This window comes from Thunnus thynnus, chromosome 8 (assembly GCF_963924715.1).
Source record: "Thunnus thynnus chromosome 8, fThuThy2.1, whole genome shotgun sequence".
NCBI classification, from domain to species: domain Eukaryota; kingdom Metazoa; phylum Chordata; class Actinopteri; order Scombriformes; family Scombridae; genus Thunnus; species Thunnus thynnus.
In genome coordinates this window covers 21,061,266-21,088,399 of record NC_089524.1, presented here as the reverse complement: position 1 = coordinate 21,088,399, position 27,134 = coordinate 21,061,266, and the positions used below count along the sequence as shown (strand labels likewise).

General features: G+C 40.2%; 1 protein-coding gene across 1 annotated transcript; it reads left to right on the top strand.

Annotated features, from left to right (window-relative positions):
* Nucleotides 1-8,710: 8,710 nt before the first annotated feature.
* plpp2b (phospholipid phosphatase 2b) lies at nucleotides 8,711-26,480 on the top strand. Its single transcript, XM_067597100.1, has 6 exons — nucleotides 8,711-9,168; nucleotides 19,881-20,032; nucleotides 20,274-20,536; nucleotides 20,679-20,736; nucleotides 22,051-22,227; nucleotides 23,197-26,480. Exons 1-6 carry the CDS (start codon nucleotides 9,093-9,095, stop codon nucleotides 23,353-23,355), a joined length of 885 nt encoding a protein of 294 aa, XP_067453201.1. The 5' UTR covers nucleotides 8,711-9,092; the 3' UTR covers nucleotides 23,356-26,480.
* The last annotated feature ends 654 nt before the right edge of the window (nucleotides 26,481-27,134 follow it).

The following is a 27,134-nucleotide window of genomic DNA, read 5'->3' as shown; positions in this document are numbered from 1 at the left end:
GCTGAGTAACCTACAGAGAACAATAACAAAATCCTGAATGGTCCCACATGATTCATTTTGTGTATTATCTTGCCTTGAAAAAACAACAAAAAAAGTGTTAAGCAACCCTTAGTTACCCACAGTCAGTGGCTGTATGTCATAACTTATTGATAATGAACAGTCCAGATGTTTACAGTTAATAATAAGTAATAGTTACTCTCCACATGCCTTTTAATGGCATGCTGCAGTACATCCATATGAGAACCACTGAGTGCAGTAAGAAAGTTGAAACAAATCTTTTAAGGCAATTAAAAGTTCATGCCCTACTACAGTTTATAAGGTCAAGACATGCAGTTTTTACCTCATTAGCTGATGGAAATGGTGTAAAATATGACAACACTATTTGGCCTGAAAGATGTTTAGACAGATTTGGTAACTGTCCAGTCTTATTCCCAGGACACAGTCAATAATGGAGGAAAAAACATTTTGCTGTGTCTTCAACATCAGGACTGCATTTCACACTGCTGAGTGAAATTATAATCAGTAATATTTTGTAAATGCACTTAGCCACAGTTGTCATCAACATGTGTTTTATGTGACATCAACAGGAGAGGAGACTGTTGGTTAATGTATCTTTAGAAAATACTAGCTACATAAATTTGTGCTCAGTGTTACATGGACATACACTGACACATATTTGTCTTCAAATACTACTAGTATAGTCTTCTACTGTTGGCCACTGACCAGCTACATCACAGCATTTTGGAGTTTAATGTCTTTTCCAAAAGCACTACACAAAAAGACAATAAAATAGTCTTGAGTGATCGCTTCCCCTTCCAGTGGTTTCCAGCTGGCTTCCTGTGCCTTTTTAACAGGTTGTTTACAAGGCTGTCCTTCAGAACAACAGCGTAACTGCTGATGTTGATGTTAGATATAATGTAATATATACAATATAGTTTTTTGAGGGCCATTGTTGTATTTGTTTGAAATGCTGCCAAAAGTGCTGCTGTGTCCTCATCAATGTAACTGCAGGAAGGAATTCATTTCTTTCCATTTCTCAAAACTTCCCTAAAGGTTACTGTAAATTCTTGAGCACAGTATTCTTTTTATTGAACCGTGACTTGGTATTCAGCTTAATTCTAGTCCCAAACTCACAAAACATGGTACTTAAAAGGAAGTTCAATTTTGTTGTCCCTAAAGTAGACACAGTATGCTGGAGTATGGTTAATTTAATCACACTCACAATGTTAAGTGCAAATGTAAGGATGGAAATGTCATGAACAAAAGCATTTTCTCTTTGGGGGGGGGGTTACATTTGTGATGTAAATTGACATGTGCATGTGTGTATATACTGTATACATGGACTGTTTGCTAATGCATCCATGTTATGTGTGTATGCAGGACAAATGTGGACCCACCTGTTTTGAATAATGATTGTTTACTATGTCATGATACAGTCCTGCACTCTCGGGCAGCTCACTCTAAAAAAAGAGAATTTGCTTCCTGAAATTATACTGTCTGTCTGTTTTTCATCATTTCTCCCAGGCCCAATTACTGCCCCACAACTGCGGAGAGCATTAAAACTTACAGATGATCTTCAGCAGAGACGTGCAGTGACTCTACTTTGCAAGGTCAGGAAACTATGAAATTAAAATTTTAATTTTTAAAAAAAAATTATCGGTTCATCAGTAATTTACACTTACTTTTTCCTTACTTATTTTTCCATGTGTGGAAAGGCACAAATGAATACATATTATTCTAATTGTATATGCTAGAGTTAAATTAGGACCAACTGCTCCCTAATCTAATCTGGTAAATGATAAATGCAATCATTTCTTATAATTTGCTTACTTGCATACAGAATTTTAGTTTTCAGTGTGAATTAGAACATAGCAGGACCAACCTGTGCCATGTTGCAAACTAAGCAACTTCTGCATCCTCTGGCTCTTTATCTGTGATTGTGCACTTGTACACTTTCATGTCAATAGCAGTGCACAAGCACATAGACCATGGACAATTCAAAAATGTTTGAGTTTATGCTGTCTGAGTGACATTCGATGGTTAAGATGCCGAGGGGGCCCCCTAAAGCAAAATCTCAATGGCCGTCTAAAGAAGGCTCAGGCATGCCCTAATTGAGAGTCGGTCACACTTAATCCCAGTGTTAATCTCAATGTTAATCCCATCTCCCATGCAGTCCCCTGCAAAGAGACAGACAGCCTGCACCGGTCTGTGGTTTGATGTGTGCTGTCAGTCAGAAGAATCCCACAGAGTACTGCAAACTAAGAACTGCCTGAGCATGACAGACACTTCCTGTCAACTAACGGTGCCAGTGGAGCGCTCCTCCTGCTTTCTGACTATGTCCAACTCTGCTGGGAGCTCCCCTGCAGCCCGGCTCGTCCTCCCAGCACCCACAGACACACATCGGCACTGCTAGGTCTTCATTCACTCATTAATAATTCAAAAATACAGATATTCTGTTCACAAAAATACTTTTTAAATCATATTTTTAACCATGAATCATGATGTTAATGTGTTATTATTTAGAGCATGCGCCAGTGTTAAATTGTGTTTTAATAGTATGATATTCTCTGTAGCACTGAAAACATGAGCCATGAAAACAGTCAGTGCAAAAGCATTGAATGACTTCAGTCTGGAGGTTACATGGTCAGCATTCACACATGACTCACTCACTGGCTTCCTGTTGTCACCAATTCCCAAAAGAATTGGTGACAGTTAATATCTAGACTGAGAGAGACTGAGCCATAACGCCAGCAGCATCATCACCACTGGTAAGATTATTTTTTGGCCACTGTCAAAGTGAATGCAAAAAAAAACCCTAGAAGTTTATTAAAACAGGATGTTAGCTAATACAAGCTCCAACAGCTAAATTTAAAAATATCACTCAGCTCTGCATCAGTGATGTACAATTACTCTTATTTTATTTCATAGCTTTTTTTAATATAATGGGTGAGAGGGTAACTCAGGGCAATAAGGCTTTGACTCTTTCCCTCTTTACTATTGTTTGTTTTTACTAATTCTCTGATACCACTATAGTCATATTTATTGTAAAGCAGCCTTGAGAAATTGCTGCTAAATGCAACATGAATACAATGAACATGGTTTTTGATCTGATTTCTATATGAATCAATTAAGTATCAGGAAAAATATAGTTTGAATTCTCGAAGTTTGTTTCAGTCAGTGTAAAATTTATTCTCCAAACTAAGGGTTTGAAAATCATGATTTTCCTTCTTAGGGCTAAAAGAACAAAAATCCAAAGCTAATCTGCATGTCAACCTTGATAACTGTTTATGCCAGTAAGCTGGTAAATTTGTTACAATGTCTGTTGTTGATTGATCTATGCACCAGGACAGTTTTGTGTTCAAAATGTTACATGTTCTCACAGTTATTCTGATTACAGAATTGTTGTCAGAGGTGCAATTTACTGTATTGTGACTGTAAGGCCTGGGTTTGGCAGTGAGCACAGTGAAGCAGTTTCAATGCAGATTTACACCAGACAAGGAGGTAATGTGCTTGTAGTCATATGATGAACATAACTTTAACACCACCTCAGTGTGGCCTATATAAGTTTGATCCATGGAATCAAATATAATTGCTAATGTGCTTAAACATCTAATCAGACTTTGTGGTGTGTGTTCAAGTGTTGAAGCAGAAGTGATGCATACAGAGTCTAGTGGAATATTCATAAACTAACATGATTAGCATTTGTTCTGCCTTTATTGAGGAACAAGGAACAGAAAATAGACAAATTATCTTTCAAGAGACCGTGTGGCATGCTCTGGTTAGTTAATTTGCAGCGTAGTTATTTCTCTCTCACTTCCTGTTAACTATCCACCACCTCCTCTCACCCACTCTGCTTTCTGTCCTGTTTTCCTCTCTTCCCGGGTCTCTAGTGTCCTCTACTGGCCCCAGACTGCAGGTGAAGGAGCAGAGCAACAATGCAGCTCTCCTACTATGGGAGCCTCTGCCTGTGGATGAGCAGCATCACACAATACAGCCTATATTGTCAGAAGGAGAACAACACAACAAGTAGGTTCAAACAAACACACACACATTCTGTGTTGTGCCATACATCTCACAGAGACACAATCTTCAGAAACTAACACTGATACACTCTGTTGCTTGATAAAATATAAAGAATGCTGAAAATTATTTAATGAATGCTTTGGGTATACGCAGTGATACTAGTACATGGTGCACAAATATTTTAAAAATGAACAGTCCTACAAGCATATTTATGGTAATAATACACTTCATTTAAATCTCTGCAAGACTTTTATTTAACACATTTCAATAAACAGCAGATGAGTGGAACATATCTGGAAATAAGCATTTTAAAAATGTGTTGTGGTGCAGGTGAAGTAAACACAGTGTCAGGTGAGAAGCCACACTTCCAACTGACTAGTCTGTCTGGAGTGTATCTGATCTTCATGTCGGCTCACACAGAGGAAGGAGAGGGATGAGCCAGCCTACTTTTGTGGGTCACGGTAGGTAAGAAACAACAGAGTTATGGTTGAGCTCATAACACTGTGATCGCTTTGAAGAATTTTCAGTGACGTGAACAATGTGGTCTTTGTATGTCTGTGCGTAAATGCATCTGTGTGTTTTGTCAGAGGACAAATATTCAGACCATGCTGGTTTGTGTCCTCCCTCCGGTGTTCATGGCGGTTGTGCTCCTGATCATAACTGCATGCAGGCAAAGGTGAGATTATCTACCAGATTAATACAATACCAGCAGTAATGTAATGCTAAACAGAAGTTGTATAGTCTATGACTTTCTAAAAGTGTTAAGTTTCTTGAGAAAAAGGCAGAGCAAGTCAACTGACTCAACATATAGCAAGAAAAAATGAGCTATTTTGCATGGGAAACACCAGAACTAATCTCACCCTTGGCTATTAGTATTTAAAATAAAATGAGAATAATTAGTAATTTTCATGTAACTATGGAGGTTTATCAAACATGTAGACAACTGTGGGAAGTGTCCGGTGTTGTTGATCACTGAACAGCTCTAATGGAACAGTTAGGTGTTAAATTCCTTAATTTTCATATGAGTTATAATTTTAAAAGACTTACATTACTTAGCATTACTCATTCCGGTTGTTCATTACCTCTAGATGCTCCCAGACATGCAGATGTCTCCAGATGTTCAAAGGAATGAAACATTGTAAACACGCTTCACAATCAATGTTCACAGACTATGTGGATTTTTAGCAGCATAGCACACAGTTCAGTTTTCAGCTGTAGGGTGAAGGGTACCACAAGGGTCCAGTGTGCCTTGAAAAAACTACAATGAAGACAGTGAGCTACAGAAAGTAAAAAGAGAGGCTGAGTTTCAGTTTAGTTCATGTTTTTTTGTGGAGCGTAGCACAGCAGGAAAAGCCCTTGTGTAATGTAACTGTAACTGTCTCTCTATCTCTTCTGACCCCCTGTTCTCCAGACCAGCTTTCACTGGCTGATTAGAGCCACACTGTAAGTATGTAGACAAATTATTGGAAGAAAACACGTAAAGATGTTTCTTGGAGAGCATGTCAATAAAGTTAACATGTTTTTAATATTCTACAGTCATTGAGAAACAGAAGATAGCATACAGTCCTTATGAGACAGTATATCTGAATTACACTAGATTTTACTCATTGTGTTTAAATGAAAGTGTGATCTGCAAAAGGGAACTAGATATCTTCTTAGCCAACCTTTCATCTGTATAAAACATAAAGTATATGAGGGCAGCTCAGCAGAGTCTCCACTAAGTATGTAAATTTGTACTGTCTGTCATGAGGTGAAATGTTCTTTATTTGCATTTCAGTTAAACCAACACAGGTCTAGCAGTGTGATATGCAGCCATCACTGGCTAAACAAGGAACATTAACAATACTGTTCTCTTGAGCATAGCTTGAAGAAATGGTGACACATAAAAAAATGTCAAAACCTCAGCAATGGCCATTTGTTCCAAAGGTTACCGACAAATGTAGAAACCTTTTTTTTTTTTTTGGTCAAAATGTAATTAACAGCCTGTTGTGTAAAATTGAAAATGTCAAGAGCACTCTTTACAGTGTCTGTTTTCTTGTTGCCAGGATAAAGCAGAATATCCATCCTCCAGCTCCAGACACTGCACTCAGCAGTCTGAACACCTGGAGGTCCGACTCTGAATGCACCACGAAAAAGTTCTACTCTGAGGGAGTCGTTCACACTTCATGTTATAAATAGTCACAAATAACAGATTGATGAAACACCATGCCAAACTAAAACATATTCAGAATTGCTGTATATCAACCCTCAGCAGCTTCAATCCAAAATATATTTACTTGAAATGACCCTCAAAAACCCAGGTCAGCTCTCCCTAGTGTGGGAATGTTGACACTGGTTTATGGCGATGGCATCAGTGCAGAACCAAGAATTGTGTTCTTTTCTTATTTCAGTGTGAACTATTGCAGTCATCACCACCCATCCCCATCTTTTCCACCACATCGTCTGCTGTGCTGCGATGCAACTTTGTGAAATTAATGGACCAGAGACCATTCTCCTCCTGCCTGTGAGCATATACAGGACATAGTGTGTGCTCACTAGACTGTACTGACTTATAGGGCATGTGCTTAACATAAACTCCACAAGCTATTTACTGAAAGATTTTTTTTAGATTGTATTTCACAAAGAAAGTGAATTTGCAAAAACAAGGTGGCTAAAATAACAAACATGAAATTCAGAAGCATTTCTCTATGGATGAAGACCATATTTAAGAAGCTTTTCGCTGAAGAATATCTGAAAGATTCTTAGTATCTCTCTTTCTACGTTCAATTTTGTAAATTGGAGGAAAAAAAAGGGAAGGTCAAATCTAAAAGACATTTTTACTGGAGAATTTGAAGGCCCCCGAAAGAAGCTTCTTACTGTTAAAAACAACCAGAAGGGGGCAGAGACATCTCAGTTTTAAATTTTTACACTACAATCTCAATGCCTTAAGTCATGTACTCTCCTGTATGTTATCAATGTTTTAATCGCATACTATCAAGCTTTAATTGGCAGCTGTACATGTGGAATGTAAATGTATTTTAATTCATTTAATTCTATTGTTTGCAAGTATGCAGAAAGTCAAATAAAGCTGCAATACAGAGAGTGTGCAATGTAAGATTATCTGCTTAACTCAAGGATGCTGAACTAATAGACTTGGGTGTAAATGTGCTGTTTGTCATGCAAACAGAAGGAACTGCTAATAACGCAGCCATGAGTCTGCCCTGCCGTACACACGGCTGGAAGCAGCCAGAAATAGGTGGCCTGCTGGTGGGGAAACATCCTGACTGCCTGGAGCAAAAAGCAGTGTAACCTGGAGTCAAGCTGATGTTAAGTCATGCTAATTCTACAGTCCCAGCAGGGCTTATAAAAAGCCCCCCTGCTTTTTCAGGACTGGAAGTTTTGTCTGCTTTATATGTACTACATATTTAAAAAACACCCTCCCATTGTGCTCAGATGGCTCCCAGTGACATGAAGATGTTGACTAATATATTTGGACCTTATTTAGAGCTTGTTTGCTTTTTAGTCAGCTTCAATCTCTCATGTATGGCAGAGGAGAGTCCTTAGGGAGATGTTAAAAGATACAGTTTTTCAAGTCTGTCTTAAAACAACAGACAGGTGCACATATGAACATTGAAAGAGGTTTTCCTCGCTGTAATCATTCCTCCTGTTCATACTGGCAATTAAAAGATCCCCTTCAAATGTGCTTTCAATGTAAGTGATGGGGGCCAAAATCCACAGTCATTTTATGAAAAAAAGGATTTTGATGCTTATATGAGGCTTCAGCAGACTGAGTTAGTCATATCAAGTGGATATCTGCCATATTTAATCTTTTTAGCATCAAATTCCATCTTTGTGTCTTGATGGACAGTGTTTCCCTGTTTAAAGGATCATAACAAAAGGACTCAAATTAAAAAATCAACTTAATTTGACAAATTTGAACAGCTGAAGCTTCATATTAACTTCAGATAAACTTTTATATACATATTTGCACAGAGGGAGGCTTGTGGATTTTTTTCCCCCATCACTTACATTTTAAGTGCATTATGAACGGATCTTCTAATGGTCAGTATGAACAGGAGGAATGATTACAGCGACCTGTTTCGAAGTTTATTTGGGCACCTGACTTATTGTTTTAAGACAGACTTGAAAAATTGTGAACCCATTCTTTAAGTTCTCCACAAAACTGAGCAGTTGAAGTCCTGTGGGGGCTTTTATGGAAAGTGCATGATGGGATAAGACCCTGTGGGGCTTTTTTGTAGGGCTCTCGTCTATGTGAGGATTTCAGAAACGGGAACAGCTGAGTCCTCAATTAAAGCCTTATTGTAGTGCTTTAAAAAGCTTTTTCCTTAATTTCAAGTTCTTCATTAACCCCACATCACTTCACTTACAGTATTTTGTTTTAAGATATGACTTTTTTTTTCGTTTAAAAATAATCTCCAGGGGTATTTATGACCTGATGGTACAGTTTGTATCTATTTCACCGCTCTCAGGCACCTCCTCCTGGTCTCAGTCCTCTTCACTCAACAAACCTAAAGAGTTAGCTTGCAAAGCAGGGAAAGAAAAAAAAAGTCAAGCAAACCGCCGAGAGATTGTCTTTCTCTCTTTCCCTTCGCACGCCTGTGCGTAAACGCTGCGGGGCAGGCGATGATCAGATAGCCAGAAAGGAGCCAGACGACGAGGAAGTTTGGAGGAGGGACCAGTGTGGTGGCGTGGTGTGTACGGAGAAAAAGAGTTAACATTGGATTCTCCGGACCCCTCCAGCGCTGTGAAATCGGAGGATTTCTCCAGTTGAGATTTTTGTACCCAAAGCAGTAATGCGCGCAAAAGTGCGCAGGACTCTAGTGCTGCCGCGTATTTACTGGGAAACGAGTTTTTAACTGGCTGTCGTTTTAAGGAAGCTACACACACCTTTGCTGTCGATGTCAGCACAGGTAGTGAAGAGGATCCCGGAAGAACTCGTAGTGCAGGTTGTGTTTGCATAGCCTGTACTTTTATTCCATTGCAAGCGAGCGCCGATGGACTTGTTTACCTTGTTGTAAAAGTAGTTATTATCTATAAAAAAAAAAAAAAAAAAGTATTGATTGAACTAAATGAACGGAAAGAAGATGGAGGAGCTGAGGAAGAAGAAGCTGTACGTGATGATGGACGTGCTGTGCGTTTTAGTGGGTATGTTTATGGTCACTATTACTAAACTGTACGTCAGCATAACCAGTCTTTATCTAGGAATAGCACCTAAAAGTTGTCAGCAAGTATTTGCGATTATATCTTTGTGGTGTCGGGAGTTTCTTGCTGATAACTTAAGAGAGTTTGTGTATTTTGCACCCATGACTGGAGTCATGGGTGCAAAGGGGAATTTTGTAGTATAAATTATAAGGGAACTTATGGTTTGTTATCTGCACGTTAAAATGTCATGAAAAGGCAAGACAAGAAGCTGTTTAATCCCAGGCTGTCTTTAAAAGGCAAATGAAGCAGCTGGCTTTCCATGCATGAGTCCAACACTAAATTGGAGCAGGCTGTCATCCAGTTTGTTTATGCAGACCCTAACTAGAGTATTGTTCAGGCTGAAATGTGACATTGAGGAAATATTATTCTCCTCAGAGGTGTGCTGCATGCTCCGACCTACTCACTAAAAAACTGTGCCGGACTTTACAGAGCCTCAGGAAGCTGAATGTTTGTTTATGGAAATATGATATGAATGTGTGTGCCCCGCTTATTTCTCATTTTTGTCTGCCAGGAATCCTCCCAAGAATGTCCCACTTCCTACATTCGGTGCTTTTCTCAAGATATACTTGCACTTGTGCTTTACAGGTCATTGTGGTGCACTTTGGAAGGAACACCGTGGCCTCTTAAAAAAAAAATTCATCGCTCTAACAGCCAAAGCACATAATTTCTTTCTTAATTGTTGTCTCCTGCCCCAAAGCAATGTGCCAATAATGAGCTTTTGTAAAGGGAGTCATATCAGTTACACATATTGTGGTTTATCTTTGTCAACATCTGGTCTTCCTTTGACTACTTTTGCCATTAATCTTTAATGAATGGAACTTAATAGTATATGATAATGATATCACAAAAATCCACAAATGTGAGTGCTCCATCACCTCCATCCTCTGATGAAGTTGTTTTCAGATACAGCCTCAGAGAAAATGTGTAGTAGTAGTATGTGGAATGTACCACTGTGGTGGGACATTTGTTTTCTGTGTTAATGCCACAACCCCTTGACACACACATATTTTATAATGGCCTGGTGTTTAGGTGGCGTGTTCATCCGTTGTTGTTGTTTCTGCATTGGCAATGGTGTTGAAGTTGGAGGGAGGACAGAGATGGGGGGGGGGGTGATGGCTCGGCCAGTTCAGATCTGCTCTGCTGTACGGTTTCAGTTCCCCCTGGTTTAGGGGTATTTTTTTTCCATTTGTGGTAGCATCTACAGACTGCTGGAATTGATAAGCTTCACCATTTCACTATCACAAGCGTGGGATTAACGTCTGGGTTAGGGTTGAGTCAGTCAGGTCTTGATGGTCTGCAACCCACCCTTTGCTTCTCCCTTCCCTTTTGCCACCCACATCACCCACCCAAATAATCATCAAGTCAACCCCAAGCTTATGCGAGGTTGCCCCAGCCATGTAATAACTACATGGTACAGCTTGTAATTATGCTGACCATTAGCCTATATGGAAACATAGTTGGGTTAGGAGTTTTGTCTGCATTTCTATTTGCATTTCTTACATCAAACCAAAAAATTCACATGTGATTTGGACATAGCCTCAGCTTTTCCACTCACTGCTCTTCCCCTGATGCCATTTTTATTGCATTAATTCCATTTTATTTTTGCTACATAAACCTCTGACTCCATATATTAATCTCCTGTTCTCCATTTTTACAGCACACATCAGCTGTATTTTGATAAACAATTCAAAGGCTGAACAAAAGTAGCAGATACAATCAAAGAGTGATTGCTTTGGCGAGCTTTCTGTCATTCACGCCCTGCCCTGCCCAGGTCAAACTAACAACTGTTGGTGCAATATGAATAGATGTGCCTTCTCACAATATTTTCTTACAACATGAATAAAGAAGATAAAGAAATCTGATGCTAAATGGCTGCCTGGAGCAAAGAAGTGGTTTACTAATTCTGTATACACAAAGTTTGTTGTGTTTTCTGTCTTGTTTATAGCTAAGAAACCTGAGAAACACTCTTCAAATATGTGTATGAGACTTGAATTTGTTGTTCACTGCAAGTTTTTAACCTCTCTATCTCCCTCCCTCTTTCTTCTCCTTTCTTTCTTTGGTGTATCCCTCCCTTCCGCTCGCCTCCTCTGCCTGTGTAAGTCTACACTCAGCACAAATAGACGGTGGGTGTTGGCTCAGAGTACAGAGAGGAATGGCCAGGGTTAACCTCTCACTGCCTGCAGCTCACATTTGTAGGTGCAGTAGGTGTACAGTAGGTAGTGTGGGGAGTCAGAGGAGCACAGCTCACATTGCCGCATGAATCAGGTGCTGCCGAAGGTGATATGAATGGCAATGAGCTGTGAGTCATGAGTAATGTGCTTGATACTCTAAGTAGTGTGTGACTCAATGGCCTTGAGGCAAGGCATTGGTGTACATGCATGTTTTTCCTGTGTGTACGCTCTTTATTGTGCTGTAAAGTACATTTTGCCAAACCAGTTCTGTTAAAAAGTAATTTATGTCTTTGATTACAGGCATGCACGCACACAAATGTCTACTGTAAGCAGAGGGATCAGTTAGAAGTTTAATTGTCACATCACGTGATTTTTTTTTTGTAGTGACACAGCTGGGCTAAAAAAATGACACTGGGTTATAATATTTCATCAATTTGTGTATTGTACCCCTGTTAACTTCATTTCTTAACAAGAGATTCCTGCACTTCTTAATTTTTAGTATATGATGTCCTTTAGTAGTCATAGTTTTGGGTGTTTTAGTGTTTTCCACCAACTCACACATAAAGAATTAGGCAACAGAGTTTCTGATTCTCCACCAGCAGTTAATTATTAAATTCTTCCCAAGCCCAATGGCAGTAAAACAAGCAAATAGCTGCTGCATATTTCCTCACATTATTTTCATCTTATTAGACTTTCGTAATATCTAAATATCCCTCCATGTTCTGCTCTTTGACCTTGTGGGATGTTGGTTAGAGTTTGTTGGTGAAGCCGCGCTGAAGCATCTCCGGGGAGCCGGGCCTCTTGTGTGGTTGTGTTGGGAAGACTGATTGTCCTTAGTTCTCAGAGAGAGGCAGTGAAGATGTTTGATGGGAATGGTTTTCCTCAGGAGAGCTCTGTCATGGAAACTGAAGCCCTGTTAACAAACACACATGTCCCTCTGAGACATATGATCCTATTTTTTTATCTTTATTGTATTTTCTTTTTAATTATTTTAGGAATTTTTGGTAGAAATGTGAAGTCTTTGATCAGAAATACTCTAAAGTAGATAAAGATCTTTTGTCTTTTGCAGGATCAACATTAACTTTGAGACATAAAACCACATTTCTGAAAGTTTGGATTAAAAAAAACAAACAAATTGTGTACTGGAAGAAAAAATTGAATTGTTGGGAAGCTGTTAGGTACAATTGTGAAATCAGGAAGAGTACCTTTTGATATAATTATCAAAAGACAGATGATTAGAATGCTGGGGAAATCACTTCCAACGTGTTAATACATCTCTGTGAAGTAAGAAAGAAGAAAGAAGCCTGAGTGGGTGAGGAGGAGCAAGTAGCATTTTACACTTTTTGACAGACAACAGAATTATGAGAAATATTGTGCTAATTTGAACCCTATCACTAACAATATCACTGGTGTGATACCGCAGATAAACATAGTCTCATTTGCATATAGTAATCATACTGAGGAATCACTATATATTTAGTAATAATATGCAGATGTTTGAAGATGTAACACACAGCAACACACTTCTTGAACTTTTAGAGAAGCTCAGCGCCAGTCATGATAGTTGTAGACATCAGGCTGACTTTAACTCCACCCGCAGACCTTAATGGTTTAGGTTTAAAAACCTGTGTGGCCTCTTTCTTTGATCCCCTCCAAACCCAGACTCTTTGATTGCCAACCCAGATTTAGCTGCCCTCCCACCACTTTACTCATACGACCTTGCCTGCCACCCTGTCTCCTTCTGCGCTGCTTGGAGCTAAGCATGCGTAAATGATGGACGGAGCGAAGCAGTGGGATTAAAAATAAAGAATGGGCAGCAGCAGCAGGATTTGGTGTGACTGGTGAAGTTGGGCGTTCCTCATATGAATTAGAATTCCAGAGGCTAACGCCGGCAGAGGTTGTAGGCTCAGCACATACCTTCCACATTAGTCAGTCCAGCTTGGAGTGAGACAGTCAGAATGAGGGAGCGTTAAGTTGTTTTGTCACTACAAGCCGTCTTTTAAAGATCTGTAACGTCACCTACAGTATGTTGATACATCATACAGCTTTGCCTCTGTAGTTTTCTTGCTGTCGTTCCAACAAAGCATGTTTGAATTGGAGCGAGGAAACAAAAGAGAGAGAGAGAGAGAGAGAGAGAGGAAAAGAAAAAAGTGGAAACACTGACTAAAAGAAGAAAATGCCTGCCTCTGTGCTCGTCCACAGTGGGAGGGGATGAGTGTTGGAGGCATAGTCAGAGACGGAGTGACTGACTAGAGAGAGGAAAAATAAAGAAGCGGGGAACTGTATTAATGCAAGAGGAAACTAGAGCTATCAACAGAAGGAAGAGATGGATAGGAAAGAGGGGGGAGAGATACGAAAAGAAGGAACCTGGGTGACCTTCTAGCTGGAGAGCGAGAGAGGAAGAAATTAGATGGAGGAGAGATCTAGCAAATGTTCCAGCTGTGACCCTGAAGGAAAGTTGTAGACCAAGCAGGGCAGCCCAGGGGCATGAGAACACCCCTCTCTCACACACCCACACACACACAGACTTTACACGCCTTGAAAATATGCATAATGAAAACCCAGACTGTATGTTTTTCAAATTGACGTGGTTTTGCAGGTGCAGCAGGTTATGTTAGAGAAACCAGGGCAAGTAGGTGTTAGGTTCTCTCGAACCTGTGGAGGAACTCTGCAGTCCAGATGATGGCGGCAGTTTGAGCCAAGGCGTCAACCTTTCTGTTGTGGAAAAAATGGAGCAGGAGAAGGACAAAGGCAGAAAAACCGAAATGAAAAAAAAAAAAAAAAAAAAACAGGGCAGAGAGAGGATACAACAAGCCTAGAATCTCAGCTCCAGAGTGCGATTGTGGTCCAAATGGTCCTGTGTAATTGCACATCTGCCAGCTAAATAAAGCACCATCCCATTGAGGCCTCTATATTTACAACAGAAGAAGAAGTGTGTGGGAGGACGCTGTGATCAAGAGAATGACAGACAGCAAGATGGAGTCGCAGAGAGAGAAGAATGAATGACTTTGAGTAAGAGACAAAAAAAAAAAAAAAAAACAGAATGGAGGATGTGAATCAGCAGTGGTTGAAGGGATGTAGGAAAGAGTGCAAATCTCTTCCCGTACTGACTGCTTTATTTGTCAGCGGGGCATCAATGAATACTAACTTTTTCCCGGATGTTCCTCTTGACTGCCGCTGACTGTGTTATACTTTTCAGACCCTCTTGACACGCAGTCATTGTCAATTACTCAGCTCTCTGTTGCACTAATACCCATTTCAGCAGGGGGAGACACCAAGGTGCCACTGCGCATGAATGCTAATTTGCGGCCAGGTAAATGAGAAGCCTTAAACTTCCCAGAATGGAACCAAAGCCTCTAAAATGGGCCTTCCTTAATCTGAGACAGGAAAGCTGGAGCTCTGCATCCTGCAACTTCAAACAGACTCCCATTAGAGGCTCAGACAGGAGATTTCTGAGTGGCAGATTAACTTCCTGGCAACATTCCAGACTGTCAGCATTTCTCCCTCCGTCTATCAAGGCAGGTGTCTAGTAAGATGGTTCTCCTGTATCCTAAATAAGTAAATCCACTTTCCCTATACCTTCCCGTGGTCCTTTGAATGTTCTCGATAGAAAAATCTGCTGTAGATGTCTGAGTTTAGCTCAAGTCAGTCGGTCTTTAAGTGGATGTAGCTTTGGAGTGGTGTTAGTTTTGGTTGTGGGGTTGTCTCGTGGTATCCCAGGGACCTATTTTGTCTGGCGATGCGTCTATTTTTGCCTGTGAGCAATGTATGTGTATCTGCTTTTCAACAGAGTGGCTGCTTTGTTTCTTGCAGATGTTATCCACAGGGGCTCTGCTCATGAGATACACACCTCAGAATGTACCATTTGGTCTTCCCATGACGCCAGACCAGACCCTTTACATCATTTTATTTGAGAGCTTTTATATTAATCCAAACTTGTAATTTGTGACTAACAAGTTGAAGTCAGGTGTGAGCTGAATCAGTGCTTCATTGTGAATACAGAAATAAAAATTCATATTTTTTTTTTTTACAAGCCAGGAAAGGGTTGGGTGAGGCCCTGACTTCACTCCATCCATGAACTGTTGGCACATTGCAAAGCTCCCGGGGCCTAAAAATCCATGTTTGGCTCAGAGGATTTAGTAAGCACAGAGAAACTCATAAATACATAGCTAAACAGATAAATGCACACAATACTTGATCATGGACATGCAAAAGTGATTTAGCCTTTTGTGTGCTTCTTAGGCGGAAGAAGGTAGTATATTTCATTAACTGCTGGTACTTCTCTTTGAAGCTTTTCACTTTAATTTTTCTCCCGCTCCACTGTGATTAATGGCCCAACTCTGGCAACTGTTAAAAGCTTCATAAAACAGTTTGAAGTTACAGTACCATGTGACTTCAATATAGAAATAATTATGTCCTTCTGCTGTTTTAAAAGTGACATTTACCATGCTATATTAAGTAAATAAACATTCTCCTGACTTTGTCCAGTCCCATCTCACACAAACATTTAAAATCTGCCGTTTTATATAGTTGTAATGTGTGTCAAACAAGCCTTTATTTTGGATTTGTTTGCAGGTCCAATTTGTCTTTAATGCTGTGCTAAATGCAAACATTCCACATTGCATAAAAGAGTTGGTATTGGCTGATGTTTTATGTTGAGTGGAAACAGATTTCATGTCACCATGTTCCCCCAACATCTATCTCAGCAAACCATGAATTCTGCCACCCCCCCCAACCCACAAAGAAAGTTTGATTTCATGTCTGGCAATGCAAATACTCTGATAATATTATGTTTTCAAACAATATTTAAGGTATTTGACAGGCTGTGTAAATTTCAATCCAGTCCATGTCATACGTCAGGAATCTGGACATGGCTGAAATAATATTTTGATAAGATTGTGGTCGTTGAATGAACCTGTGCTGTGAATTCTGAATTTCATAGCTTTCTCTTTTTGTTTTTTGTTTCTTTTTACTGAGATTAAATATTTTTTTAAAACAAGCAGCGGCATGGAGATAATTAATGTATAACTCCTGTAATGGAACTCGATCCAGTCCAACCGTATGTCAGTGATGAGGAGGAGGAAAGGCAAACTAGCAGCAGTTGTTTCTTGACATGCTGCTCTGTTTCTTGCCAGCTGGAAGCAGGATGCAGGATACAGATGCAGACACTGCCATCCAAAAGCCACATCAGTAAATCCATATCAGTGTGCTCCCCTGAGACACTTGAGACAGGATGTTAGTTAAATACAAGGGACTCTATATTGTGTTGTGGTTGTCATAAACAGGATTTTGGTGGCACTAAGAGGAAAATATGTGGAATAAGACTTCACCACGTCCTGACATAGATGGTAGATGTGTAAACTGGGATTCAATAGATGTCTGGTGGTTGGTGGCTAGTGGGAAGCTGCCACGCAGGAACAGGTGTCATCCAGCTGCTGCTGCTCACAAAGAGATGGTGGTGTAGACAAAGGGGTAGAAAGGTGGAATAGATGCATTGGACAGGTGTTGCCCACACGCATGGAAATTTGTTCTGTGTTATTTATTTATAGTTGCAACATGAGTTGGTTAAAGCAATAGTAGTTTGACATTTTGGACAATACGCTTATTCACTAGCTAGCTTAGCTTAGCATAAAGACTGGAAACAGGGAAACAGTTGGCCTGGCAGATGTAAATGTACTGATGAAAGAAACAAGATATGGCATGTTAGTGAGCTTTAGTGGTGCTGGTAGGCAGATTTGGTACCTTTGGACAGAATTAGGCTAGCTGTTTCTGGTCTTTATGCTAAGCTAAGCTAACCAGCTGCCAGAGCCTCCTATTTAACAAACAAACCTGAGAGTGGTATCAATTTTCTCATCTAAAAAAAAAATATAAACATAAAGTGAATAGGTGTGCTTCCCAAAATGTCAAACTATTCCTCTGAAGCTTCAAATGGGAGCTTTGCATGTTGGTAGTTTCAAACAGCAGCAAAAGGTAACAATTAAAATATTATATCCAGCTAGTGATCACATTGCTTAAGGCACAAGAGAGTCAAAAGTTGTAATGCTGGAGAGTAATCTCTCTCTGAACAAAGTGTTCCTTTATTGATGCACAAGATTTACAAGACATATTATATTTCACTTGCATTTGCAGAATTATCGAAACCTGCCTGCAGCGCCTTTTGGCTGATAAGGCCGGTGTATTTTTACTAAAACATCTTGTGTTGAAATATTGTAACTGGGAGTGGTGATTACTCCCTATTCTAAAGAACTTTTTGTGTAAGGAGGTTGCACTGTCATCTGGTATCTCTATTTTTTCTTTTTCCTTCGTTGTTTGTCTAGTCTAAACCCAGCTACTCCAAGGTTGGGTTAACAGGAGTCGATATGCAATGATGTGTTTATCCTATAGAGGACTATTGTTTATTCTCTTCTCAACACAAAACTTCTCTTTTGTTTCAGCCCTTCCTCACTGAGCCAACAAGACTCTTTGTCTTCATAGCATCTGTGAGGAACATGTGGCAGTTGGCATGCCTCTAAACAATGTCATCACTTATCTCTTGTCACCTTGGAAACAAGCTTTGTCCGAAAACATTAAGGCTAAGACACTGAGGGTTTGTCAGGGGTATTTCTTGACTTAATTTAATTTTAATTCAAAATGAAAGAGTTATCTGCCAACAAACAAAGTTTTTAGCGTTCAAAATGTGAATAATTAAAATGTTATATAACTCCCTTCACAACCTTGCCCAAATGTATCACAGCACTATCACATCACTATCACATACTATTACTCAGTATGCATACATTTACAATAAGCTGTTGCTCCATATCCATCATGAGAGGTTTCTGGGTGGAGTGTTCACCTCAGCTGAATCCTGATCCACCATCTACTTGTATATTTTCCTTTAGTCTCAGTCTTATGGACTTTTGGTCTCTCATCAGTCTCCCCTGCAAGTCCTCCTGGAATTATGTCAGCTAGTGGCTTTTTTTTTTGGAAAGAATAGGAGGGGTGCGCTGCTCATTTACACAGAAATATAATACTATTGGTGAGTGCACTTTTCAAGAGTGTGCAGTGCTTTTTCACGACTGTTTTTCTTGCATTTAGTATGCGGCCGTATGGCATTTCCATAGTGGCCCCAAGACTGTCTGTCCAGTAGTGGTGGATATCAGGGTGGAGGGTGCATTCCTCACTAGGGCTGTAACTACGGATTGTTTTCTTGTATCAGTTAATTGTTTACAACATGTATCAAATGTCAGAAGTAATGACACATACCCATCATAAGCTACTCCCTGTGACACAAACCACAAAGTATTCAGTTTACAATATGGAAAAGTGCAAGTAAGTCTTGACTAAAATGATAAATTAGCAATTTCTATCTATCAAATAAGGTCTTTCCAACATACTGTATTTGCTTAAAGTCTTACTCCATCCAAAATATCAAGAATACAAAACACTCACCAAAGTGAGCTTAAAAAAAGGTAGTAAAAAGTTATGGTCAATTACAATGGATTCCAATGGTGAGAAGTTTTCACTGTAGTGGAAAAACAAACTACCTTTTTTTGCCAGAATATGTCATAAATATTACTTCAGTTTCCTTCATTCCTGGCAGTGCGGGTGGAGAAAAAGCAAGAGCCAAATGTTATTCATTAGCCTGTTTATCAGTACAACCTTGTGATGAACACACATCTTAACATTCCAAGTTTTAAGTTTGGTGCACAGATTTCTTCATCTACAAAGTGCAGTAAAGTGAGTCTGTATGTACATGAGAGGGATAGAAGGAAGAGGGTGGGTGAATATTTCTGGGATGGATGTTTCCGAACATCTCAAGGACATCATTCGTGCACTCAGGAGCCTTGAGCAGCTATATTTGGTCTCATTTTTGCACACAACCACATCATTCAAAAGACATGCAGTTGTGTGTGTGTGCGCAGTAATTTATGTACAGTCTTTTACATGTTTGTACACTCTTATGTCTGTACGTGTGATGTGTGATTTCTCGTACTGAACTCGCCTGCCTATGTATATAAAAACTATTTTCCACTGTTTATTTTTGTAATTCCTTGCTGTGCATTTCTACCCTGACATTCAACCAAATGTTTTTTTTCTCTCCTTGTGGGTTGTTTCATCATTGTGACTTTAGAACTCGAGGTCCTCGGGGCAAGAGAAAACAATTTAGCTATCCGTAAAGAAATGTTTTCACTTCCCAGCTTAGGATATGATGTAACGTCTGAAAACTTGTTGAAAAAGAGATAAATATGTTATTCCAAAACATTTTTTCTCAAATGTTGAAGTCCATGAACTTGGATTAACCTAGTCTTCTGGTCTGAATGGCCAGTCACAATCTTTACTATGACTAGGTTTCATATATCACATTCAAACACCAATGAATTGATCTCATTTCAGCAACAGCACTATTTCTCCAAATAAAGTGAAAACTGATAAACTGATCCTCTCCCATTATCTAATCCATTCTTATCACACTGTTATTCTTCTGGTTTGTTTTTGCTACAGCGGCACTGCCCTTCATCATTATGAACATTGTGTTCAAGCCATATCAAAGGGGGGTTTACTGTGACGATGAGAGCATCATGTACCCCCTCAAACCGGATACCATCACCCACGGCATGCTGGCAGCAGTCACCATCTCCTGCACTGTCATCATTGTAAGTTTTACTCAGAACATCAGTCCAATTCCAGTTTTATGACTTATAAAATCATGGCAAGTTTACAGGAATTTACTCATTTAACAACATCCTGTGCTGTTTGCTCCATTACTAAATGGCAACAGGAATCAGGCAAAGTGTTGATGTGTAAGGAGGAAAAGTAATTTCCTTCTAATGATGTGAATAATGTAAAAAAGTTAGCCTAAAAAAACTCTTTTCACTGTTTGCTTCTTTTCCTCAGATCTCCTCCGGCGAGGCTTATCTGGTCTACAGCAAGAGGATTTACTCTAATTCAGACTTCAACCAGTATGTAGCTGCACTCTACAAGGTAGTGGGTACCTTTTTGTTCGGAGCAGCTGTCAGCCAGTCGCTGACCGAACTTGCCAAGTTCACCATTGGCCGCCCGAGACCTAACTTCATGGCCATATGTGCCCCCAAGGTGTGCACAGGATACATGCAGGTGATCAACTGCACTGGCAGGCTTGAGGACGTCACAGAGTCCAGGTAGGAGGAGAAGAATTGGGTATTATACTTGTATCATTGAGCCTAGAGAGGAAAATCTGCTTAAATTAAAAAAAAAATACTAGAATTAAATCGACACCTCAAAACAACACCTGCATGAGTTTTTATTCTTCGTCTTTTCCAGATTGTCCTTCTACTCTGGTCACTCCTCTTTCGGGATGTACTGCATGCTTTTCCTAGCGGTAAGTACAACACATCCATCAATCCAACATGAAATGTTCTAAAACACAGCATAAGCAAATCTGTATCTTTATGTATAATAAATATGGAAATCTCCATGTGAGATCCATGCAAATATCTCACTGTGACTCAGGCATAATAATCCCCAGATGGGCTCATCCAAAAACAGGCTTACGCACTTGGATCCCTACTCAAGGGCTAATTGTTGAGAAGGAGAAAAGACTCATAGAGCCAGCTTGTGCCTGTGGACATAAAAGGACAAGGCAAGAGTTCAGGGAAAGAATGTGGATACTGAGAGAAATGATCTGGAGGCCTCTGCTGCCTTTTTCCCAGCAATGATGAAGGCAAAGCATGTGCTGTGTTCTTCCAGGCCTATCCTGTTCATTACCCTTGGCCTCATCTCTTTGTGTTAAAAGCCAGGCACCAGCGCTAGACAGCAAGCTGCAAGAGGCCAAGCAAAACAATACTGCTCAGTTTAAAGAAAATCTGAAAGAAAAGACAGAATATTTTCAGCTAGTGTCCGTTGCTGTCAGTCCTGTTTTGCCAGGCAAATGATGCAAACAAATAGATCTAAACTGTGATATGGAGCCTGTGTGCTGTATTACTGAAAAACTTCCCTGTAGTGTTCAGTGAGTCTGGCTGTGTGGCTATGTGGCAAGGGGACTGTAGTGCAATGCCAATTTTTGCACCTTCAACAGCAGCCCAGCAGAAGCCCGGCGAAGTCTGTTCTGTTGCCAGGTCCATAATTTTTTGGCGTCGGCTTCTTTCCTGCAAAAAAGAGGTTTCAGTCAACGGTGGACATAAATTTGATTCGTACTCAACACCTTTTTGCAGTTAAATCTAACTGGAGGCACAGCAGTGAATATTTTTGCATTAGAGCAACACAAACTCATATCTCTCAGATATTATCAACCCTGAAACCTGATGGTACGGCAGTTTATCTATTTAAGTAGATACAGAGACAACTTTTGCAAAACAGACATTTAACATACTTCACTGCTTTGTCAGCTTATTGCATTACATTTATATAACATTATGTCAATGCAAATAGATGTTGGTCCAGAAACATAATTACATTATCCTAACCTTATTCGGTGTGATAACTTTTCGGGGGGCAATATCACTAATGATTTTTTTTTTTGCACCATAATATGAAGTTTACAGTGTAAACAGAAAGGAATGCCTACATAAACATGCAGTCTTTCCCCGCTGATCTCTCTTTTCTCTTCCTTTCTCTCATTTTCCCCTCGACACCCCCTCACCCTCCTCCCGATCTACCACCCTCTGTTCTCCCTCCTCTCCATTTCCCACTCCAGCTTTACGTGCAGGCGAGACTGGTGGCTAAGTGGGCCAGACTTCTTCGGCCCACCATCCAGTTCTTCCTGGTGGCCTTCGCGGTGTATGTGGGTTACACCCGAGTCTCTGATTACAAGCACCACTGGAGCGACGTGCTGGTGGGGCTGCTGCAGGGAGCGCTCATTGCTGTACTCAATGTGAGTCACCAAGACAACGTCTGTCAAGGGAAACATTGCCAAATTAAGAATGCCTACCTGATATTTCCATGACATAAGATATTGAATGCTTGTGTGAATGTTCAGCAACTCTTGTGAAGCCACAAACAATTGAATAATGTTCAGAAACTTCTGTTGTGATCCGGGGTCAAGATACTGAGCTGCTAAAACCACAGTGAATCATTTTCAGATTTTGTGTCGCTGTCATCAGCTTCAAGCAATTTTTTTTATTTTTGACACTGTGAAGTAACTCCAGCCTTCAAACTGATGACATCTCAGCTTTAAGTCTTGTGGTTTCTGGCTTTAGAGAAAAGCATATATAGGTGGGACTGTCCGGATCATAAGAATGACATTTAATGGAAATCTTACTGTTAGTGGTACTCCCTTCAAAGCAGCACAGCCACTGATGAAACCATATTTCAGCTTTATTTCACAGTAAGTAAGAGGGGAGTGAAGTGTGACAGCAGCAGCGTGTGATTTGATACAAACCCCCACACACACACTGGCAGGTTCTCAGGCAATCGTCCACTCTCCTCACTTCATCCAGCTGTGTGTCTTTATTGTTTGGCCACTTCCCTGTTTTGATTGAACCACTGTCAGCACCGCCTTGTGGAAATTCTGGAGTGGCAGAGTGTGTATGTGTGTCCATGTATGATTAATTGGGAAGTGAGCCCGTGCCTTTTGACTTCACAGTGCTGTGTGCAATTACAGAGCCTCCTGGGCATAGTGTTTTATAGCCGGCAGGGGTTGTGGCTGCTCTCTGTGTGTTCCCCTTAGATGTGTGCGTGTGTGTGTGTGTGTGTGTCACTTCACAGCTGTGCACAGACCTGTCCAGACATATGTAATCACAGTTTCCAGCCTTACCTCCTCTACATCCCTTACACGATCACACACACCAAACTCTGTGAGAAAAATATTCCTAAGTGACCAACACTCTGCTCTCCCCTGCAGGTGCGCTTTGTGTCAGACTTCTTTAAGAAGCGTCCTCCACGTTGCACTAGGGCAGACACAGCTGACAGCGAAGAGCCAGAGAGGAAACCCAGTCTTCAGATTGCAGACTCCGATCACAGCAACCATTACAACTATCACCACAACCCTGGCCCTGTGTGATAGGGGCTGAAGCTGGGGAACAAAGGCTGCAGTCTGCAGACCCCTAACCTGTGTGATAGGGTCCAATCCAGGCGTTGAACCTTGATTGCGCAGTCAACAGTGTTTAGTTCAGGGAATAGCCTGGGTCACCTACAGTTATGCAGGCTGCGTGCTGCAGACTCCTGATGCTACGTGAGGTGATATGCTATGCTATGTGAGAAGTCCCATGCATGTGAGATGTTAAATTTTAGAGTATCTATTTGAGTTATGCAACTAATTCTGTTTGAAAGGAGTAAAGTTAGGGATCTGGTCTGTAGCTTGCAGCCTCGATGCCCCTAGCACCCTCTGTGTCAACCACTCACACCCCACCTGCTCCCCAACCACTGGACTGACTGACGGGGCTGCATCCCATTGCCAGGTGCCTGAGCCCCTTCTCAAAGACACCATGTTGACCTCCTGTGCTCCTGTAAGAGAGAGAGGAGCATATTGTTTTTAAGACATCATTGTTGATGTTTAAGTGTATGTGCTTAAAACTACATTAAGCGAAAAGACTCCAAAGCCACAGCAACAGAGCTACGATATGCAATTGCCTTATTAAGTGCTTATGGCTAATGTGTTAGCAAACAAACAACATAATAACACCTAGCAGAAAGAGTTCAACATTGTTTTTCTGGCCACCTGATGAATGTAAGTATGATATTCACTTACCTTTAAGCCACCACCTCCTGAGAAACACATCTTTCTCTCTTTGGCTTTATAGAGGTTCCACTTTTTTAACACCCACTTTTTCCATTAAGATCACCATTCTGCAGTGAACTGGAAGCGTGCAATCCGTTTCTAATGTCACATTTGCAGGATACAGCTGTTTTTATATAGCGGAACAGTGTGAGCAATTGGATTACAACAGTAAAGATTGGTGAACCAAAACAATAACTGCAGAGATTTGAGGTGGGAAGATCTGGGTGTTGATTTTCACTGGGATTTGAAGTACTAGCAACTCATCCACTTACAAGGGGTCATTTGATTTAATGTTAATATCAAATATATCGCTTAATGGAGCTTTAATGTTTTTAATTTCTTATTGTAGAGAACCAAATTTGCTGGCAGTGATAAAAGAAATGAGAGGAAGAAAGACAAGAATGTTTGTAAATGTTAGTAAAGGCACAGTTTGTTGATTAGCCCAAATATTAGTGCACCTTAAACTGACAACACACTAGAAGACTGTTGCAAATCATAACTAATTGTAGCTGAGCAAATATTCTCAATATATAATGTCCCCCTTGTTGGTAAAAAGGCAATGATTGGACTTAAAACATCAACCACAGGACATCTTGATGCTGCTTTGAAACATCCACAAAGCTGTTTCACACCACGAGGCAGTAAGGAGATTTAGAGTACATCAACTTAACCAACAGGCCGAACTAGAAGCAACATTCAGAGACCTGAAATTAGGTGACTAGATGTTTGTAACTGCTTTCTTAACTGCCACACAAACAGGTTTGGGCAACAGCTCTGACAAACAAAAAGTTTATAAAGGTCATTCTGCAGGCTTGTCAGGCCTGGTGACCCAATTTTAATCAACTCATCTCCCAGTGCAACTGCCAAGTGATATCAGCTTTCAGAGTTATCTTATCGTGTCTAGATAATTATAAATCATCGGGCCAAGTAGTCTGAATATGTATTTGGGAAGAGGGCAATTGCCAAGTCTTAACCTTTTTCGACAGGCTTTATGTCCAGACTGGGTCAGACTCTCCATCAACAGCTGTGATCTGACCAATAAGTGGGCCCATTTAAGAGGAGTCATATTTATATTTTGAACAGAGAAACAATACTGCTTCTCGAAATGTATAAACTTAATCATGGAGTCAATGATTGATTCATGTTTCCCCTGTGTAAAATGGACTGCAGAGGTAGAAACCATTGATATTGATAGATTTCATTTCTGTTGGACTTTAAAAGTGACATACCACTATTATACTGCCAGTCAAATATTGATTAATTTGGCCTTTTTCTTTTTTTGTTTCTTTTTTTGTCTTTTTTTTAATTTGTCAAATATAAATAATCAAAGAAGGATGAGACAGCCATTTTGAAAATGGTGTTTTAATTTATTTTAAATATAAGAAGTTCTTAATTTACTCTTAAAAGGGTGTAAATGCCAGCGCTGTTGAGGTTTTTGTGCAATCACCCCTGCTTGCCACTATGAGCCACAAATACTGTATCTACTAATGCCATGAGACACGTTTCATGTTGCGTGAAGGATGTATATATATGCTTGTATGTTTTTATTTCTTATGTAGGTAAGTTTAGATTTCACCTGTACAGTGTGCCTTGGCCAGTGCCTTCTCAGACTGGTGCCTGATCCAATTCCAGGTCTAAACATAAGCCAGATGCCTTGGCATGGCTTTTAAAAGGTCTGTTGTAATGATAAAGGCTTACATACCCAACTGTGTTTTTGAAGCTAGTAACATTGCGCCGTTTCCACTTCAAAGATATTTCTATATTCCTTTTCCCCTTCCTGTGTTGATAGATGAGGTTAATTTGTGAATGAGGTCTCCTGTACAGTTCTTGTACAGCATGCAGACCCCTGGAGGACTGACAACAGATCAGACAGACCACAAACTTGATAGGGGGGAGACAGGAAGATGGAGAGAATCTCACCTGGTAGTGATTGTGAGGCCCTAAAGCTGAGCTGGGACTAGGGAAAGACTGGGTACTTTAAAGGGCGGGGTGAGGGCTATCCCATGGTGAACCTTGGTCCCTGAGGACGTCTACACATTTAAAACAGATTTACAACAAGAAACAGCTGGAGCTGGTTGTGGTGAAGTGCTGTGCAAGACCCTCCCCTGCTCCCTACATCTAATTCGTCTGTGTATTACTGCAGCCACACTAATAGGGCAAATGAGGATGAGGATGTAGAAACGTCATGGTGTTTGATTCCCCTCCAGCTTTGTGGAAATTAAGGTTCTCAGCTGGTAATGTGTCTCCATGTGTTATTACGCTTTATTGAATTAGTGCCTGGGCACTGGTTGGCCAAATCTCCTGTTTATATGTCAACATGTAGGTATGATTCATATTGTGTTTTCTGTTGTATAAAGATTATAGGTTCTAAACCAGAGAATTTTAAATAAAGATATAATCCACATTCAGTTATATTGTTTTGTTTTAATGCATACATTTAATGTCACTGATGTTATGATTGAATTAGACAAGGCTTTCTTAACTGTTGATACAGAGATTTGCAGCATACTATATTTCATGGCTTCAGTACTTGACAGGTGGTGATGATAAACACATGTCCTACAGAAAGTAACTTTTCCCCTTTTGAGCCACAGATAAATCATTGGCATGAAATGTGATAAACTACATTATTGCGGCATCAAGATTTCGAGATGTTCTTGGTGAGCTCACTCTAATCTTGATTATGGGCAATTTTTCCATTGAAATGATGCGAAATAGAAATTCTTCAGCTCATGACTCAGGAGGTCAGCTCAGTTGAAAAGGGCATTGTAACAGGGAACGGAAGGTACGTCCAGTTTAATTTAGTTATGGGAAACGATATTGTTCATAGTGAATCCAAGGATAAAGCACAGCGTGTGCTCCCAGAAACATGCTGAAGGGTTGGTTCACCTAAGTATATTTTTCCCTTAAACCACCATAGTAATATTAATATTATCTAGCAGTATTTGCCCAGGTTTTTGGGATAATCTCTTACTGCTGCCATCCCAGTGCAGTAGAAAACTGATTGTGGTGCTCAAAACACTAAAAATTTATATTTAAAAGTCCACAGTAAAATTACTGTC